Raw genomic sequence first — 20,114 nt, forward strand, 5'->3', positions numbered from 1 at the left:
CACGATTTGATGGCCCCATGGTCTGCTGCTAACTGTCCCCTCACTTGAAACTGTGCCCCTGAAGGGGGTCTCAGAGACCAGCCTCTTTCTTGTCTCTCCCTCTCTCGGCAGTCCTTAAGCTAAGCCACAGGGGTGGTCTTCTGACACATGAACAGCTGCCTGTAGGGGCACTGCTGGCCAGACTCCAACGGAACATGCTCACGCCCAACACAGCCTGCCTGGGGCAGCTGCAGCTGGAGGAACCAGGAGTTTAAAGCTCAGATGCTTTTTATTGGTTTCACCTTGACGCCTAGCAGAAGCCCAGGGCGCCAGCACAGGTGATGAGAGAGGGGACCTGAGGACTGAAAGGCACAGGAGTGGCTCAGGGGCATAATCCAGGCGTGGCCGTCAGAAAGACAGTGCAGGCTTCATTGTGAAAAACTCTACATTTTGAAACTGGTTTAGATCTGCAGAAGAGTTGGGAAGAGAGCAGAGAGAGCTCCTAGGGACCTTTCACATAGCTTCCCTAATGGGCCTTATAGAGCCATGATACAGTTATCAAACCAAGACGTCACCATTGCTGTCATACTTGATTTTTTTAATGCATATTTATTTATCTGAGAGACAGGGGTGGCAGGAACGCAACACCTGAGCCATCACCTGCTGCCTCCCAGGGTCTGCATTAGTAGAAAGCAGGAAGCAGGAGCTGTCGCTTAGCATCAAGTTCAGGTCCTCTGACACGAGATGCAGGTGTCTTTTTTTTTTTTTTTTTTTGGACAGGCAGAGTGGATAGTGAGAGAGAGAGAGACAGAGAGAAAGGTCTTCCTTTTTGCCATTGGTTCACCCTCCAATGGCCGCTGCGGCCGGCTCGTTGCGCTGATCCGAAGCCAGGAGCCAGGTGCTTCCTCCTGGTCTCCCATGCGGGTGCAGGGCCCAAGGACTTGGGCCATCCTCCACTGCCTTCCCGGGCTATAGCAGAGAGCTGGCCTGGAAGAGGGGCAACCGGGATAGAATCCGGTGCCCCAACCGGGACTAGAACCTGGTGTGCCGGCGCCGCAAGGCAGAGGATTAGCCTGTTAAGCCATGGCGCCGGCCAGATGCAGGTGTCTTAACAACCAGTGTCACACAGCCAGGTTAGAAGCATGCCCTGTGTGGCACCAGCCACTAGACCTTACATGGGTTCCACCAACGCCCTTTCTCTGTTTTAGGAGCTGACCCAGGTGCCTATGCTACACTGAGTCTCCTCAGTCCAGCGAGTTTCTCAGTATTTTCTTGTCCATCATGGTCACGTGGTTTGGAGAGACCAGGCCTGTTGCGTTGTTTTTGTATTTGTTTTATTTAATTTTTTTAATTTGACAGGTAGAGTTATAGACAGTGAGAGTGAGAGAGACAGAGAAAGGTCTTCCTTTCGTTGGTTCACCCCCCAAATGGCCACCACTGCCGGTGCTGTGCCTATCTGAAGCCAGGAGCCAGGTGCTTCCTCCTGGTCTCCCATGCAGGTGCAGGGGCCCAAGCACTTGAGCCATCCTCCACTGCCTTCCCAGGCCACAGCAGAGAGCGGGACTGGAAGAGGAGCAACCGAGACTAGAACCCGGTTCCCATATGGGATGCTGGCGCCACAGGCAGAGGATTAACCAAGTGAGCCACGGCGCCGGCCCGTTTTTGTATTTGTAAGAGTCAGGAGGAGTGACCTTGGCCTGGGAAGCAGGTCGGTAGGATCTGCAAACCACAGCCTGCAGGACAAACCCAGGCTGCTGCCCTCTTGGGTGCAGTCCACAAGCTCAGAGTGATTTTCACTTTTTTTTTTTTTTTTTTGAATGGTTGGAGAAAAATCCCAGGAAGACTATTTCTTGACATTGAATTATTATGAAATCCGAGTTTCAGAGCACATAATGAAAGTCTGGTTGGAAGGTAGCCAGAGCCGCCCGTAGCTGTGCCACAGCAGCAGGACCCCAGAGCCCTCAAAGTGCACTCTGACCCTTCAGAAAGATGCTTTGCCCACCCTGCTGAACAAGGCCCTATGATTCAGAGGACCTGGCCTTCCCCTGATTCTGAAGCCAGTCCAGACAGCACTGAAGTTTCAAGTTCATTCATTCAGGCAGCCCCCAAATATTTACTGAGGACCCACTGTCAAACCCAGCAGAGACTCCTGTTCAATCAAGTGTCAAGTGCCACCCAAACTCAGGACTGGAAGAGGTTAATTCCCACCAAATGTCGTCCCAATTCTCGGGTACAGCTCCTGCCTGTGATAATAACAGCTGCTATCATGTTTTAAGAGCCGCCCTGTACCAGTAATGCTTTACTTGTGTGATCTCTTTTAATCCTCACAACTGCCCCAGGAGTTGTTCAGGAGGAAACTGAGGTTTAAGAGCTGAGGCACACAGGTAGCCATTAAATGGCAGAAGCAGAGAATGCATAGTGCACACAGACGCTCACCCTGCTCAGGAGGGGCCTAGGAGTCTGGAGTGAGGATCTGGGCTGGGTTGGCTCTCAGCAGCTTCTGGAAACCCACACCACTCTGCACGTCCCTGACCCAGCAGTCAAACACCAGGGTGCTGCACAGGTCGGCTGGCCACATGCCCCATCTGAAGGAGTGTTCTTTCAAAGAACATCACAACGTGCTTTGTGGCCCTCAGTATTCCGACTCTACGTCTCTCTTTTTTTAATGTTTATTTATTTTCATCTACTTGAAAGGCAGAGAGAGAGAGAGGGAAAGAGAGAGATCTCCCATCTCCTGGTTCATTCCCCAAATACCCACAACAGCAAGGGTTGAGTCAGAGCAAAGCCAGGAGCCAAGAATTCTATCTGGATCTCTCTCACAGACGACAGGGACTCAAGTTCTTGAGGCTGAGTTATCAGAAAGCTGGAGAAAAGTTGGCCGGCGCCGCGGCTCAATAGGCTAATCCTCCACCTTGCAGCGCCGGCACACCGGGTTCTAGTCCCGGTTGGGGTGCCGGATTCTGTCCTGGTTGCCCCTCTTCCAGGCCAGCTCTCTGCTATGGCCCGGGAGTGCAGTGGAGGATGGCCCAAGTGCTTGGGCCCTGCACCAGCATGGGAGACCAAGAGAAGCACCTGGCTCCCGGCTTCGGACCAGCATGGTACGCCAGTCGCGGCGTGCCGGCCACAGCGGCCATTGGAGGGTGAACCAACGGCAAAAGGAAGACCTTTCTCTCTCTGTCTCTCTCTCACTGTCCACTCTGCCTGTCAAATAAATAAATGATAAATCTTAAAAAAAAAAAAAAAAAAAAAGAAAGCTGGAGAAAAGCAGAGTAGCTAGGACTTGAACTGATATGGGATATGAACTCTGATATGGGATGAATCTATCATGCCACAAGACTTTTTTTTTAACAATTGAAAAAAAATTTTAGGGCCCATGTTGTGGCACAATGGATTAATTTGCTTCCTGTGATACCAGCATCCAATATCAGACCACCAGTTCGAGTTTTAGCTGCTCGGCTTCTGATCCAGCCCCTTGCTGATGTGCCTGGGAAGACAGGGGAGGATGCCTTAAATACTTGGGGCCCTGCCATCCATGTGCAAGACTCAGATGGCACTCTGGGCTCCTGGCTTTGACTTGGCAGGAGCTTTGACTTGCAGGCATTTAGGGGAGTGAACCAGCCTATGGAAGATCTCTGTCCCTGTCACTCTGCCTTTCAAATGTTTTAGTATTATTTATTTGAAATGCAGAGTTACAGATAGAGAAAGGGACAGAGAGAAATCTTCTATCTGCTCGTTCATCCCCCCAAAATGGCCACAATGACCGGGGCTGGGTCAGACCAAAGCCAGGAGCCAGGAGCTGCTTCCAGGTTTGCCATGTGGATGCAGGGACCCAAGAACTTGGGCCATCCTGCACTGCTTTCCCAGGCCATTAGCAGGGAACTGGATCAGAAGTGGAGCAGCAAGGATTTGAACTGGTGCCCATATGGGTTGCCAGCATTGGAGGTGGTGGCTTTACCCGCTACACCACAATGCTGGCTCCCAAATAAATAAATCTTTAAAAAAAGTTACTTATGGGGCCAGCATTGTGGCATGGCAGGTTAAGCCGCTACCTGCAATGCTGGCATCCTATATGGGTGCTGGTTCAAGTCCCAGGTGCTCCACTTCCAATCCAGCTCCTTGCTAATGTACCTGGGAAAGCAGTGGAAAATGACCAAGTCCTCAGGCCCCTGCAACATGTGGTACACCCAAAGAGGCTCCTGCTTCAAGTTGGCTCAGCTCCAGCTGTTGCAACCATCTGGGGATTGAACCAGCAGATGGAAGACTGATCTGTCTCTCCCTCTCGCTGTATGTAAACTCAGCTTTTCAAGTAAACAAATACATCTTTAAAAAATTATTTATTAACAGACAGAGCTTCCATTCACTGGTTTACTCCCAAAATGGTTATAAAGCCCAGGACTGGGCTGGGGCCTGAGACAGGGTCCAGGACACCATCTAGGTCTCCCATGTGGGTGGCAGAAACCCAACTACCTGAGCCATCACCACTGGCTCCCACAGTCTGCCCTGGCAAGAGGCTGGAACCTGCTGCTGGGACTGAGAATTGAACCCAGGCACCCTTCAGGGGATGTGGGTATCTTAACTGGCATTTAAAGAAATCTATTCATTTATGTTTCCCTACTTGAAAGGCAGAGTGAGAGAGATTTTCCATTTGCTGGTTCACTTCCCAAATGTCTTCAGCACCCAGGGCTGGGCCAGGTCGAAGCCAGTAACCTGGAACTCCACTTGGGTTTCCCTATGTGGGTGGCAGGGACGTAAGAACTTCAGTTCAGTCATCACCTACTGTTTCTCAGGCACATCAGCAGGAAGCTGGATCAGAAGTAGAGGCAAACTCCATCCCAGGCACTCTAATATGGGATGCAGGTATCCCTAGTGGTGGCTTAACCCACTGCACCACAGTGCCCACCCCCATCCCAAGTCCTGATGTACAAATTGCATGACACTGTCTCTTTGTTGTTGCTGCCAGGGAGTGCGAGTTTGTGCACCACCCCTGCCCTCTGCCCCAGATGGGGCAATAATGCCAACCTCTTCTCTTCCACAAGCACTTAGCAGTTGGGCCTACACTGGAGAGAGGTACAGGGCCCTCCTGGGACTGAAGGGGGCACCTCAGCTACACACTGTTTTTGTCAAGCAATCTGAGAGACAACGAAAGCACCTGCAGGACAGGGGTCACCAAAGTGAATGGCGGGGGGATGCCATGGACACCAACCCTGCTGGTGGTGGCTCCTGGGGTCTTTAACTAGGATCCCACCCATGTACACACACACACAGTACTGGCTCAGCAGAGAGGGAGAACATCTCAGCCCATGCTTGACTGTGGCCCCAGCTCACTGCCTCATTGGTCAGTGGTCAGTTCTGCCTAGGAAAACGCTTCTAGTGGATATACTGATAAGCACAAAACCAAAGGATGCCAGATATGATGAAAAAAGCCCCTGATTGGTGTCCAGGCCACAACCAACTCCATGTTATAGTTTGAAAAGAAAAACAAGTCACTTGAGAGCTTCCTGTTCCCTCAGATGTCCCCAAGAACTTTTTAACTGGCTTGCTAATGTAGCTCCTGAGCCCTGAGCAGCTGCAAAATTGGTCCATAAAGCTTGTTTTTCCTTTTGCGCCTGTAAGAACAAGATGTAAGCTAGGTTGCAGAGCCCTGGTGGCATGATCCGATGAGCTGCAGATCCTGGGCTCAGGCTGGCTGCCCCGGGGTTGCCATGACACAGCCTGGCTTGGGGGAGATGGTTCTGCTGCGTGTCCCTGGGTGTTCCGGTGACCATCACTGTGCCAAGTTGCCAAGTTTCCACCTGGACTCTGCACAGCAGAGAGGGCTTGTGCCCCAGTGAGTGGCAGCCGCTCTGTTTCACGTACTCTCATTGAGAGAAAGAAGGTAAAGTGGATCAGAAATGTCACTGCAGATGCTGGTTCCTTGGGGGAAGGACCTGCTCTGGGTGGGGCATGCTCTGGAGGGAGCATCTGGGGATACTGCCTCTAAAATCAGGCCTTGTGGTCAGCGCTTGGCTCATATCTCAAATCAGAGTGCCTGGGTCAAGTCCAAGCCCTGCTTCCAACCCAGATCCCTGCTAATGCACACTAGGGGAGGCAGCAGGTGATGACTCAAGCACTTGGGTCCCTGGAACCCATGTGGGAGACCTGGGTTGAGTTGTAGGCTCCTGGCTTTGGCCTGACCCAGCTCCCGCTGTTGTGGGCACTTAACGAGTGAATGAGTAGATGGAAGATCTCTGTGTCTCATATATACAAACATATGATACACATCTGCCTTTCAAGTAATGGAGATAAATCGAGACCCTTTCATCTGTGTACACTATGGTGCCAATATACTTTAAAGGCCAAAATACCGCTGTCAACTTAGCCACGTGCAGAGCTGCAGATGATTTCTGCCTCCTGTGTGCTTTGCAGCCCAGTGGAGTGTGAGGCGGCCAATCAACCACCTGGGCTGGTGCGGTGTACAAGGCAGGCCCAGATGTGTCACGCACTGGGCTGGCTGCTTCTGCTGCTCTCTGGCAGTTGCCCCATTGTGAAGCTTGACCAGTGATGCGTTTCATGAGAGCCTCACCAACCACCTAGGTGTTCTGTAGAGAAGAAGCCACTCACAGAACTCTTGGGGGCCCAGGGCACCCCCTTCATGGCCCCACACAGCTGGGGTGATGCCTGGCAGGTGTCATGAAGGGGGCCGGCTGCTGCCAAGGCCTCCACCTCCCACCCAGCCTCACTGTGCCCTGCGTAGACCTCTTGACAGCACCCTCTTCATGGCTCAGGCCCGGGGATCCCACAGCCATCAGCACCCAGCTGCCAGGGCTGTTCCTGCCTCCCCCTACTTTTCTATTTCAGAAACAGTGGAATGTCCAACTTTGCAAATTCCATTGCTGAACAGAAACTTGCTTTTAATGTCCAAATGTCCTGATGAGCAGAATGTGGGTAGGGAAATGCAGAAATCACACACACACACACACACACAGCACGCGTGCCTCTGGGCTTCGAACATTCCTCACAACTTCACTGACCACTTTGTTCGGAATCTTCTGAAATGGCCAAGCCAAGGATTTCAGTTGTGAATATTTCTGCAGTGATTTCTTCTGGAAGTTCTTCAAGGCAAATTTCTGATCCTAGCCCAACAAGAAAAGAGTCAAACACCTCTACAGCGACTAGGTTTCTAATTCAGACGTGCCTTCCAAAGGCACCGGGATGGGATGCTGAAGGAAAAGGAGGGGTGCTCTGGGCCTGGGTTTGTTTGGCTTTGGTTCCTTGAAAACCCTTGCAGGGAGAGCAGTTGAAATCCCTGCTTAGAGAACAGAGCCCTGTTAGCTCCAGCCACACCACATGGCTGTATTTTTGTCACAACATAAACACCCACCATCAACCAGGCTGCACCCGGAGATGCCAAGGACACAAGAGAACGGAGCAGGGAGCACACAGCCTGGAAACACGCTGCCGGGCACCAGAGTCTACACAGATGTGAGATCAGGAACTTTGTCTAATCAGACACAGCAGCGAAGGAGAAGGGAGGCTGGCAGTGGCCTTGTCTGGGGAGACCGTCCAGCCCAGACAGGCCAGAGGGGCTGCTGAGATGGCTCACTCCTGAGCTTGCATGTGCAGCCCTCACTTCCCGCCCAGTGGACTCTAAGAAAAGGGAGCAGGACAGCCCTCAGGCAAGGGTGGGAAGGGAAGGCAGGAGATGTTTAAACACTTGAAGGTCCTGGTGGCCAGAAGCTGGCCTCGAGCTGCCCACCTGGTTGCTGTCTCTCCCTAGCCAAACCTCTCTGGACACAGCTGTGCTGAGCTGGACTCTACTGGTGGTCAAGGTCCACCCACCCAACCCACAGACAAATAACTGATCCAAGGAATAGGGAGAGAAATGAGGCCAGAAGCAATGAGAGGAACAGGACTCTCATCCCATAGGTTGTAAGTCGAGTCCTCACTTGTTCACCATGGCTGCCTCTGTGTGCACAGCCTCACAGCGAGAGGTTTGTACAGTCGGGGAGTAAATGCACTCAAGTCTACCTTTGACATGGTACCTTTGACGGAGGTGGCAGCGGGCTCTGATCCCCAGCCCTCAGGATTCAGGCCGAACAGCGTAGCGAAGCAATCAGACATCTCCTCCTGGGTCATGTGCTCACCTGGGCTCCATCAAGTACAAAGGCAGCCACTGAGTTCTAGGGCTATGTACAGGATTATCATCCAGGGTCTTACAGAAAAACTCTTATACTATCTGCTTTCCTTTGGACTCACACACAATCTAGAGTTTCATGTTACCGTCACACAGACTTCCTCCTAAGGTGTGACTACGGTGTGACAAGGCTGGAGCTGGCAGAACTCAAAGGCAATTTGCGGAAGAAGACTGGCTCCAGTCCACTGTGGATGGGTTCTCTCACATCAAAACCACCCAGCTGGACAGAGATGAGAATATCACCCAAACAGAATGCCTGCTGAACTGCCTCATACACAGTAACAAGGAAAAGTGGGCAAAAATTAAAAGCAAAGTTGGCCACGGTGTAGATTATTTCACAAACATGTCCTAATCTTAACGGCAGCCACATGGGATAGTGAGGCTGGAACTTCCCCTGTGGCTTTGCAGGGAGGACGCAGGCCCCACAGAGCTCCTGGGGAGCTGAAGCAGAAGCCCCCTTCTCCCGGCATCCAGGCCAGGGTCTCTCCCATCATCCCACACTTGCAGGTGGGCAGCAAGGTTACTGTTCTTCCCTGAAAGACGGGGCTCCCAGGAGTCTGGCTCCCCAGGCTTCACTCTCCCCCGGGAATGCTGGAGGATGCTCCTAGACGCCCTGTTTGTGCATTTACCTTTAGTCTGGAGCAGTTTCAGGAAATCCTCTCTTCGAATAGCCTTCTGTCCCTTGGAATTGGTGAAACCCAGAACCTCAAAGGTCTGCTGAATACCACTCATGGTGTTACCGAAAGGCGGCCTGTGATTGAGGTAAACTTTGAGGAAATCTGGCAAGTTGATTTTGTCAATTATCTTCCCAGTGTTTACATACTCGCTAAATTTGATTTCATTAAACATATCCGCAATCTAGGGGAGAGATATAAAAATAAAAAGATCACGGTAAAAAGGAATGACACTTCCATAGGCTTCTAAAACTTAAAGCATTAACAAGACAAATTTACACAAGTGGCTTAGAACATGTCCATTATGGGATGATTGTGCCTCTCAAGAAGAATACGCTGAAGCCCCAGGACCTCAGAGCGCGGGGTTAGTGGTGAGAGGACCACGGCAGAGGCAATCAGTCATCATGAGGTCACAGCCGAGCAGCATGGGCCTTTGCTCCAGTGTGACTGCTGTCCTTACAGGAAAGGAACAGGGACCTGCAGGAAGGGAAGGGCAGCTGATGCAGAGGCCAGAGAAGCACAGCTCTAAGCCAAGGGATGCCACAGACTGCAGTCCACCCTCCCTGACTCTGCTGATAGCTGGATTTGGATTGTTGTGAAGGAGCAGGTTCTGTGGTTTGTTTGTGTTACTTTGTTACTGCAGCCCTGATACAGTATCAGATTTGTCAGTCCGAGCAGGAATTCGTTTCATTGTCTCACTTTTTTTTTCTTTTGACAGAGTTAGACAGTGAGAGAGAGAGAGAGAGAGAGAGATAGAAAGGTCTTCCTTCCATTGGTTCACCCCCTAAATGGCCACTATGGCTGGCGCTACGCCAATCCGAAGCCAGGAGCCAGGTGCTTCCTCCTGGTCTCCCATGCGGGTGCAGGGCCCAAGCACCTGGGCCATCCTCCACTGCCTTCCCGGGCCACAGCAGAGAACTGGACTGGAAAAGGAGCAACTGGGACTAGAACCCGGTGCCCATATGGGATGCTGGCACTGCAGGTGGAGGACTGACCAAGTGAACCACGGCGCCAGCCCCTCATTGTCTCACCTTTTACCCAAGAGTGCATCCACCACTCTCTTACCTTGTGAAACACATGTTAATTTCATTTTAAAGACAGACTCCTCAAGAACTTAGAAATTTATCTGAATAAGCTAGTAACTTAGAGTGACACTCAACCATAGGACCCAAGCCCCTAGTATGTTTCTCAACTACCTTATAACTCCTTTTGCCTTTCTAATTTTACTGTGCACTGTTTTATATATACAACAGGCTATATGTAAAATATATGCAATTCACATGGCATTTTTTAAATGAACACCTAAGGAAACATCAGTCAGAAAAAAATCAACAAAACTGACAAATCTAATTTTTTATATATTTTTTATTTTATTTATTTATTTATTTATTTTTATTTATTTTATTATTATTATTTTTTTGACAGGCAGAGTGGACAGTGAGAGAGAGACAGAGAGAAAGGTCTTCCTTTTGCCGTTGGTTCACCCTCCAATGGCCGCCGCGGTAGGCGCGCTGCGGCCGGCGCACTGCGCTGATCCGATGGCAGGAGCCAGGTGCTTCTCCTGGTCTCCCATGGGGTGCAGGGCCCAAGGACTTGGGCCATCCTCCACTACACTCCCTGGCCACAGCAGAGAGCTGGCCTGGAAGAGGGGCAACCGGGACAGGATCGGTGCCCCGACCGGGACTAGAACCCGGTGTGCCGGCGCCGCAAGGCGGAGGATTAGCCTATTGAGCCGCGGCGCCGGCCTTATTTATTTATTTTGACAGGCAGAGTGGACAGTGAGAGAGAGAGACAGAGAAAAAGGTCTTCCTTTGCTGTTGGTTCACCCTCCAATGGCCGCTGCAGCCGGCGCACCGCGGCGCACCGTGCTGATCCGAAGCCAGGAGCCAGGTGCTTCTCCTGGTCTCCCATGCAGGTGCAGGGCCCAAGCACTTGGGCCATCCTCCACTGCACTCCCGGGCCATAGCAGAGAGCTGGCCTGGAAGAGGGGCAACTGGGACAGAATCCGGCGCCCCCACTGGGACTAGAACTAGGAGGAAGCACCTGGCTCCTGGCTTCGGATCAGCGTAGCGCCAGCCATAGCAGCCATTGGGGGGGGGGGGGAACCAATGGAAGAAGACCTTTCTCTCTGTCTCTCTCTCTCTCTCTAACTCTGCCTGTCAAAAAAAAAAAAAAAAAAAAGAAGAAGAAGAAAAAACAAATTATGAAAATAATTTCTTTTTTTATTTGAAAGGCAAGGTTACACGGGGGGGGGGAGGGAAGTGGGGGAGGGAGGGAGGGAGGGAGATTGATCTAGATCTTCTATCCACTGGTTCACTTCCTAAATGGTCACAACAGCCATAGCTGGGCCAGACCGTATCAGGAGTCTGGAGCTTCATTTGGTTCTCCCATGTGGGTGCAGGGGCCCAAGCATTTGGACCCTTTAGGAATAAATTTAACAAAACAAATACAAGACTTACATAAACTATAAAATATTATTAAAAGAAAATCTAAACAATGGCAACATTATCCAAATTGATAGCAATACTACAAAGTTGATCTACAGACTACAGAATCCCTATCAAAATTCCAGATGGTTTTCCTGCAGAAATTTGACCAGCTGATCCTAACATTCATACTTCAAGGTACCAAGAATAGCCAAAACAATCTTGAAAAAGAACAAAGCTGCCGGTGCCGCGGCTCAATAGGCTAATCTTCCGCCTTTCGGCGCCGGCACACCGGATTCTGTCCTGGCTGCCCCTCTTCCAGGCCAGCTCTCTGCTATGGCCCGGGAATGCAGTGGAGGATGGCCCAAGTACTTGGGCCCTGCACCCCATGGGAGACCAGGAGAAGTACCTGCCTTCGGATCAGCATGGTGCACCGGCAGCGCGCCGGCCATTGGAGGGTGAACCAACAGCAAAGGAAGACCTTTCTGTCTCTCTCTCTCACTGTCCACTCTGCCTATAAAAAAAAAAAAAAAAAAAAAAAAAAAAAAAAAGAACAAAGCTGAAAGACTCGTATTTGCTGATTTCAAAATTTCTACAAAGCGGCTGGCGCCGTGGCTCAACAGGCTAATCCTCCGCCTTGCGGCGCCGGCACACCGGGTTCTAGTCCCAGTCGGGGCACCGATCCTGTCCCGGTTGCCCCTCTTCCAGGCCAGCTCTCTGCTGTGGCCAGGGAGTGCAGTGGAGGATGGCCCAAGTGTTTGGGCTCTGCACCCCATGGAGACCAGGATAAGCACCTGGCTCCTGCCATCGGAACAGCGCGATGCGCCGGCCGCAGCACGCTACCGCGGCGGCCATTAGAGGGTGAACCAACGGCAAAAGGAAGACCTTTCTCTCTGTCTCTCTCTCTCTCTCTCACTGTCCACTCTGCCTGTCAAAAATAAAATAAAATAAAAAAAAATAAAAATAAAATAAAAAAATTTCTACAAAGCGGCTGGCGCCGCGGCTCACTAGGCTAATCCTCCGCCTTGCGGCGCCAGCACACCGGGTTCTAGTCCCGGTCAGGGCGCCGGTTCTGTCCCGGCTGCCCCTCTTCCAGGCCAGCTCTCTGCTGTGGCCAGGGAGTGCAGTGGAGGATGGCTCAAGTGCTTGGGCCCTGCACCCCATGGGAGACCAGGATAGGCACCTGGCTCCTGCCATCAGATCAGCGCGGTGCGCTGGCCGCAGCGCGCCATCCGCGGCGGCCATTGGAGGGTGAACCAACGGCAAAAGGAAGACCTTTCTCTCTGTCTCTCTCTCTCTCACTGTCTACTCTTCCTGTCAAAAAAAAAAAAATTTTCTACAAAGCTATAGTAACCAAAACAGTTGGTTCTGGCAGAAGGACCGACACAGATTTCAACAGAAGATAAACAGGAGTCCAGAAATCCTCACTCATCTTCATCATGAACAGGTTTTTGACAAGGGAGTCAGTTCAAATCAACAGGAAAAAATAGTCTTTTGTACAAACGGTGTGGGGACAACCAGATATACACATGGAAAAAGAACAAAACTGGACACCTTCCTCACATCATTCACAAAAACTGACTCCAAATGGGTCAGAAAAGGAATCCTAGGAGTACATCTTTGGTTTTGGCAAAAATCTTCTTACATATGACAACAAAAGCACAAAATTACAAAAGAAAAATGGCAAGAAAATTGGACCTCATCAAAATCAAAAAAATTATGCTTCAAAGGACACCATCAGGAACATGAAAAGACAACCCAGAGATAGAAAGTACTCAAAGGACCTGTATCTGATAAGGGACTTAAACCCTAGAAAAGACAAACTCTTCCAGGAGTAGGCACTTGGCACCTTAGTTAAATCTCCACTTGGGACACCCACAACACACATCAGAGTGCCTGGGTTCTAGTACCTACTCTGCTTTCAATTCCAGCTTCCAGCTAATACACACCTTGGGAGGCAACAGGTGATGGCCAACATGCTTGGGTCCCTGCCACCCATGGGGGAGACTCAGACTGAGGTCCAGCCTTGGCTGCTGCAGGTATCTGGAGCATGAGCTGATGGATGGAAGACTTCTGTCTTTCAAATAAATGAAGATGAATTTAAAGCTTTTTTTTTTTTAAAGACTTAGTTATATATTTATTTTATCTGAAAGGCAAAGTTAGAGAGAGAGAGGGAGAGATGGGAGGGGAGTTACAGAGAAGGAGGTAGAGAGGTCTTCCATCTGCTGGTTCACTTCCAAAATGGCCCCAACTGCCAGGGCTGGGCCAGGCCAAAGGCAAGCCAGGCCAAAGCCAGGAGCCAGGAGCTCCTTCCAGGTCTCTCACAGGGGTGCAGGGACCCAAGCACATGGACCATCTCTTGCTGCTTTCCCAGGCACATAAGCAAGGAGCTGGATCAGAAGTGGAGCAACAGGGACTTGAACCAGTGCCCATAAGGGATGTCAGCCTTATAGGAGGCAGCTTAACCCACTACGCTACCATGCCAGCCCCTGAACAAAAAATTTTAAAAGAGAGCTTGTCCAATTCAATGACAAGAGACAAATCACTTTAAAAACAGGCAGATCTGAATAGGTATCTCTCCAGGAAGATCGTGGATGGCCAACAAGCACAAGAGATGATGCTCACCCAGAGGGAATGCAGACCAAAGCCACAGTGAGAAACCACTTCATATCCACTAGCCTGGCAGAAATCAGACAGACAGTACCCAGTCTAGTGAGGACATGGGGAGCCTGAAACTCAGACAGAGGCAGGAGTACAGACTGTGCAGCTGCTGTGGAAAACAGTTTGGCTGTTTCTCAAGAGATTTAGCAGAGTTCCCATGTGACCAGTAATCCCACTCCTAGAGACACGCCTACAACAAAAACACGTCCACAGGAAAAGCAGGACACGAACACGCACAGCAACATCCTCACTGTGCTGCCAAATGGAAACCACCTGATTGTCTGCAGTTAAATCACAGTGGAATGACCATATCACGGGATATTATTTGGCTGTAAAAAAGAACAGACTTGACATGTGCTACAGCATGGATTAATCTTGAAAATGCGCTTTGGAACAAAGTATGCCAAGTAGAAGAAGCTATCACAAAAGAAATATACCGTGTGGACCCATCGATACAAAATATCCATTTGAGGCAAGTTCACTGGAGCAGGAAGTAAATTCATGGCTGTCTATGGCTGAGGATGAGGGATTGGGGGAAATGAAGAGTGACAATGTCAAACTGGATTCTGATGATGGTTCTGCAACTCTGAATATACTAAAATTCATTGAATTGTACACTTTAAAAGGGCAAATTTTGAAAAATTATTTATTTTCATTTAATTAAGAGGAAGAGAGAGAGAAATAGAGGCAGAGAGAAACAGAGAGATCTTCTATCTGCTGGTTCACTCCCTAAACCTCAACAGCCCAGGCTGCACCAGGCTGAAGCCAGAAACTCCATCTGGGTTTTCAAGTGAGTGGCAGTGACCCAAGTACTTGAGCTTCACCCAAGTACCTGCTGTTTCCTAGGGTGCTCATTCAGGAAGCAGAAATCAGAAGCAGAGATGGGATCTGAACGCAGACACTCAGATATGGGATGTGCGCATCCCAACTAGGGTCGTCTTCTTTTTTTTTTTTTTTTTTTTTTTTAGGATGTATTTATTTGAAAGGCAAAGTGACAGAGAGAGGCAGAGGCAGAGAGAGAGAGAGAGGTCTTCCATGCACTAATTCACTCCCCAAATGGCCACAACAGCCAGAGCTGGGCTGATCTGAAGCCAGGAACCTCTGGGGCTCCCATGCAGTTGCAGGGGCCCAAGGACTTCGGTCATCTTCTACTGCTTTCCCATGCAATAGCAGAGAGCTGGATAGGAAGTGGAGCAGCTGGGACTCGAACCAGCACCCATATGGGATGCTGGCACTGCAAGCCAGCCCCACCCCAACTGGGGTCTTAACTGTTTGTTTTTTTTTTGTTTGTTTGTTTTTGACAGATAGAGAGACAGAGAGAAAGGTCTTCCTTCTGTTGGTTCACCCCTCAAGTGGCTGCTACAGCCGGCGTGCTGCACCGATCCGAAGCCAGGTGCTTCTCCTGGTCTCCCATGCGGGTGCAGGGGCCCAAGCACCTGGGCCATCCTCCACTGCCTACCTGGGCCACAGCAGAGAGCTGGACTAGAAGAGGAGCAAGCGGGACTAGAACCCGGGATGCCAGCACCGCAGGTGGAGGATTAGCCAAGTGAGCCACAGCACCAGCCTAACTATTATGCCAAACACCTGCCCCCTAAAAGGGTGAAATTCAACATTTGTGAATTCTATCTCAACAAAACTTTTTTATAAGAAGAAACTATCACACAACTGAAGAAGAAAACCACTTGTATGCTTCTTTCCTTTGCTTTCTATCTCCCCTTCCCATGGAATTACCCCCTGAACTTTCCATTCCTCACTCTGCTTTTTTATAAACTTATATGTATACTTTTCTATATACTTCATGTGTATATACCCCTAACTCACAGAGGATTCACTGTCACTTTAAAGACACTTCTAGAAGATCGCCTTGAAGCCTGTCACTTGCTGCTCTCAAGTTGTCACCTGCACAGTTACAACCTATCAGCTCATTGGAGTTCATTTTGTTCACACAGACTACTTAGATTCATGCATTGGTATGGAGCAGGAAGAAAACGTGATGATTTCCCACTCCATCTGTGAAAGATGACAACTGTTAGATGCTAGCTGCCTGATTCCTGACTTAAAGTATTTGTTGGTGGGCATTACTGGACTCTTGACTTCTCTTTTCTTTTTAGAAGTTTCATTTACATGAAAAGCAGAACCGAGAAAGCATCCTGGCATAGTGGGTAAAGCCATCACCTGAAATGCCAGCATCCTATATGGTGCTGGTTTGTGTCTTGGCTGCTCAACTTCCTATCCAGCTCCTTGCTAGTTACCTGGGAAAAGCAGCAGAAGATGGCCCAAGTGCTTGGGCCCTTGCCACCCACATAGGAGACCTGGATGAAGTTCCTGGCTCCTGGCTTCAGCCTGGCTCAGTCTCGGCCATTGTGGTCACTTGGGGAGTGATTCAGTGGATAGAAGATCTCTCTCTGATTTTCAAATAAATAAATATTTAAAAAATAAAGGGGCCAGTGCTGTGGTGTAGTGGGTAAAGCCACCGCCCACAAAGCCGGCATCCCATATGGGTGCCAGTTTGAATCCCAGCTGCTCCATTTCTCATCCAGCTGTCTGTTTATTGCCTGGGAAAGCAGCTGAAGGCAGCCCAAGTGCTTGGGCCTCTGCACCCACTTGGGAGACCCAGGGGAAGCCCCTGGCTCCAGATCAGCCCAGCTCTGCCCATTGTGGCCATTTGGGGAGTGAACCAGCAGATGGAAGACTTGTGTCTGTCTGTCTGTCTGTCTGTCTCTCTCTCTCTCTGTGCCTTTACCTCTGTAATTCTGCTTTTCAATTAAATAAATATTTAAATAAATAAATAAGAAAAGAAAGAGAAAGAAGGAGAGAAAGAGGTAGAGGAGGGGGGGAGGGGGGAGGGGGGAAGGGGAGAGGGAGGAAGGGAGACGGGGGAGAGGGAGAGGGGGAGAGGGAGAGGGGGAGAGGAGGAGAGGGAGAAAAGGGGGAAGGGAGAGGGGGAGAGGGAGAGAGGGAGAGGGAGAGGGGGAGGGGGAGAGGGAGAGAGGGGGAGAGGGGGAGGGGGAGAGGGGGAGAGGGAGAGAGGGGGAGAGGGGGAGAGGGGGAGAAATTGATTCTTCATCCACCAAGCTAAAGCCAGGTGCCAGACACCAGGAACTTCATCCAGGTCTTCCATGTGGGTGGCAGGGGCCCAACCACTTGGCCATCTTTTGCTGCTTTCCCAGGTGTGTTAGCAGGGAGCTCAATGAGAAGTGGAGCAGCTGAGACTCAAACTGGTGCCCATTTGAAATGCCAGCATCACAGGTGGCAGCTTCACCTGCTGCGTCACAACCCAGGCCCCTGGGCTCCTGATTTTTCCATCACACACAGCACCCCAGCAGAGGAAAGAGCTTTAAATCCAGGCTCTACATACTTTTTATACAGCTGTCAATGCACACAGTTTCTTACTATGGGTCTTTAAAAAGTTCACAGAAAATGTGTATTATGAAAACACCATGCACGGATTTAAATTTGACAAGGGCTTGCCTTTAGGCCATGAGCAGATGACCAGGCAATTGTGCTCCTAACACCATCGACCAGAGAACCCAGGCCCATGAGACTTTTTAAATGTTTCTTCTTTGCCACTTTAAAAGAATTATTTCTTAAAAAACTTTGGAAAGTCATTCTTTGTATATTTTCCAAATTTTCTAAAATGAGCAAAGAGAGCTAACGTGTCTGTGTATTCCAGGGAAAATGTGGTGCCAGTTAACACAGGGCTCCCCATGGGACTCCCAAGGAATTGGCAAACAGAGGAAGTGTAATAAACAAGCTCGGGAACCACTGCTTGCTGCCATCAGCCTCTCTCTCAGTACGATTTTTGGGCTATGCACGTAGCAGTCAGTGGCTCACGTTCGGAAACTTCAGTTCTGCCTGGCAAAGGGCTATGAATGAGCAAGTTCTTTTAACAGCTATGTTTTAAATTAAGATGTCAAAAAACATAATAAGCTAAGGTGTTTCCTAATAAATTATGGGGTTTGAAATTTTACAGAGACTAAGAGCCACAGAAAATTGTGAAATATTTCATCAATAGGCAACCAGTTTCTCCTTGTATCACTCAATATGTGTAGGTCAAAAATGTAGAGAACACCAGCTGGAAGCAATGCCAAATTATCAGCCTATCTGTGGACCGCTGTGTTTTCTGGTTAGACCCTGAGTACCAAGAAGAAAATAAAAATCTGCCCTGGGAGATCTGAGGCACTTTTTTGCTGTTATTCTCCATGCATATGAAGTATATGTGGATATTTTTACAAGGCTTGTATTAATTTTCTTTTTTCTTTCTTTCTTTTTTTTTTTTTTTTTTGAAAGGCAGAGTTAGACAGTGAGAGAGAGAGACAGAGAGAAAGGTCTTCCCTCCGTTGGTTCACCCCACAAATGGCTGCTACGGCCGGCACGCTGCGCCGATCTGAAGCCAGGAGCCAGGTGCCTCCTCCTGGTCTCCCATGCAGGTGCAGGGCCCAAGCACTTAGGCCATCCTCCACTGCCCTCCCGGGCCACAGCAGAGAGCTGGACTAGAAGAGGAGCAACTGGGACAGAATCCGGCGCCCCAACTAAGACTAGAACCCAGGGTGCCGGCACCGCAGGTGGAGGATTAGCCGCCAAGTGAGCCGCGATGCCGGCCTGTATTAATTTTCATTTAATACTCTATTTAAATAAGCACCCAGTAGTTTCAAAGAAACAACATAGTCTCAATGCAACATTTCAGGAATGGTGTTTTGAAATAACAATGTTGGTTATGGATTGATACTTTTTTTGTAGCTGTATATGCAAACTGTTTCTTACTAGAAAAGTTCACAGAAAATGTGTATTAGAAAAACACCATGCATGGATTTCAATTACTTTTGCACCAAAAAAAAGTTATCTTTGAGCTTTCCATTAACTTTTGGAACTATTTCCATTAGCTATTGAGTTTATGTTATAAATAATTGCATGTTAAATTACATTTAATTTTATGTATAAATAAAGCACTCTCCATATTATTTACATGTTGTACTATGTTGAGTCTCTGATTTGTCAGTTTATTATTTTTTATTTTTTTAAAAATGTACTTATTTATTTGAAAGACAGAGAGAGAGGGAGAGACATCTTCCATCTGCTGGTTCATTCCCTAAATGGCCAGACCTGGGCCTTGGAGAAGCCAAGAGCCTGGAACTCCTTCGGGGTCTCCCACATGAGCGCAGGGACCTAAGGACTTGGACCATATTTTGCTGCTTTTGCAGTGCATTAGCAGAGAACTGGATTTGAAGTAAAGCAGCTGGGACTTGAACTGGAACCCACATGAAATGGCAGTGTTGCAGGTGGTGGCTTAACCCTCTGTGCCACAAATGCGGGCCCCTGATTTTCAGCTTTACAATGATGTGAATCCAATGCTCATTCAGTAGAAACCATAGAGTTTTAAGTTTCAATCTTTTTCTGGCCTAGCACTACAGGGTCCTGGTGAGCACACCTCCCAGCACCCACAGGGGCACAAGAAGGAACAACCTACGACACACAGTGTGTGCTGTGTGGCTGGGTTCTGATGCTTCCACACACTTTCATCTGAGGATACTATTATCAGATCGAAGCTCCATCCCAAGTGGAGGAGCACCTGCAGTTTCAACAGTATTAGTTAATGAAAAGATAGTATAAAAAATCTTGAAATCCCTGTTTTTGAAGGCTGCTATTAAGCTAAAGGTGTAATCCTGGATGACAACCCGAGGTTGTTTTTTGTTTTTTTTTTTTTAAGATTTATTTATTTATTTATTTGAAAGTCAGAGCTACAGAGAGAGAAGGAGAGGCAGAGAGAGAGAGGTCTTTCATTCACTGGTTCACTCCCCAACTGGCCGCAATGGCTGGAGCTGCGCCAATCCAAAGCCAGGAACCAGAAGCTTCTTCCAGGTCTCCCATGCAGGTACCGGAGCCCAAGGACTTGGGCCATCTTCTACTGCTTTCCCAGGCCACAGCAGAGATCTGGATTGGAAGTGGAGCAGCCGGGTCTCCAACCAGAGCCCACATGGAATGCCGGCACTGCAGGCGGCGGCTTCACCCGCTATGCCACAGTGCCAGTCCCCAGACCAAGTTTTAAATCTTGACACTGCCATTTCCAGTCCATGGGACCTTGACTGAGTTGCTTATCATTCCTTACCCTCAGTGTCCTCATCTTGAAAAGGAGAGTAACACAGTAATGTGTACAAGCTGGGCTCTGTCTGCTCGTTTATTTGACAGGGAGGGAGAGGAGGG

The 20,114-nt window shown here is 49.4% G+C and overlaps 1 protein-coding gene across 2 annotated transcripts in view; it reads right to left on the bottom strand.

Moving 5' to 3' along the window:
* Nucleotides 1-6,890: 6,890 nt before the first annotated feature.
* The window catches only part of CFAP251 (cilia and flagella associated protein 251), a 72,112-nt gene continuing 58,888 nt past the window's right edge, over nt 6,891-20,114 (bottom strand). For both annotated transcript variants that reach the window (XM_062182515.1, XM_062182516.1), the window contains 3 exons: nt 8,782-9,010; nt 8,001-8,102; nt 6,891-7,091 (listed from right to left, as the gene is read on the bottom strand). In XM_062182515.1, coding sequence (XP_062038499.1) covers nt 6,982-7,091; nt 8,001-8,102; nt 8,782-9,010 — 441 coding nt within the window. In that variant the 3' untranslated portion in view covers nt 6,891-6,981. The remainder of the gene's footprint in view (nt 7,092-8,000; nt 8,103-8,781; nt 9,011-20,114) is intronic.

The sequence above is a fragment of the Lepus europaeus genome, chromosome 23 (assembly GCF_033115175.1).
Source record: "Lepus europaeus isolate LE1 chromosome 23, mLepTim1.pri, whole genome shotgun sequence".
Taxonomy (NCBI): domain Eukaryota; kingdom Metazoa; phylum Chordata; class Mammalia; order Lagomorpha; family Leporidae; genus Lepus; species Lepus europaeus.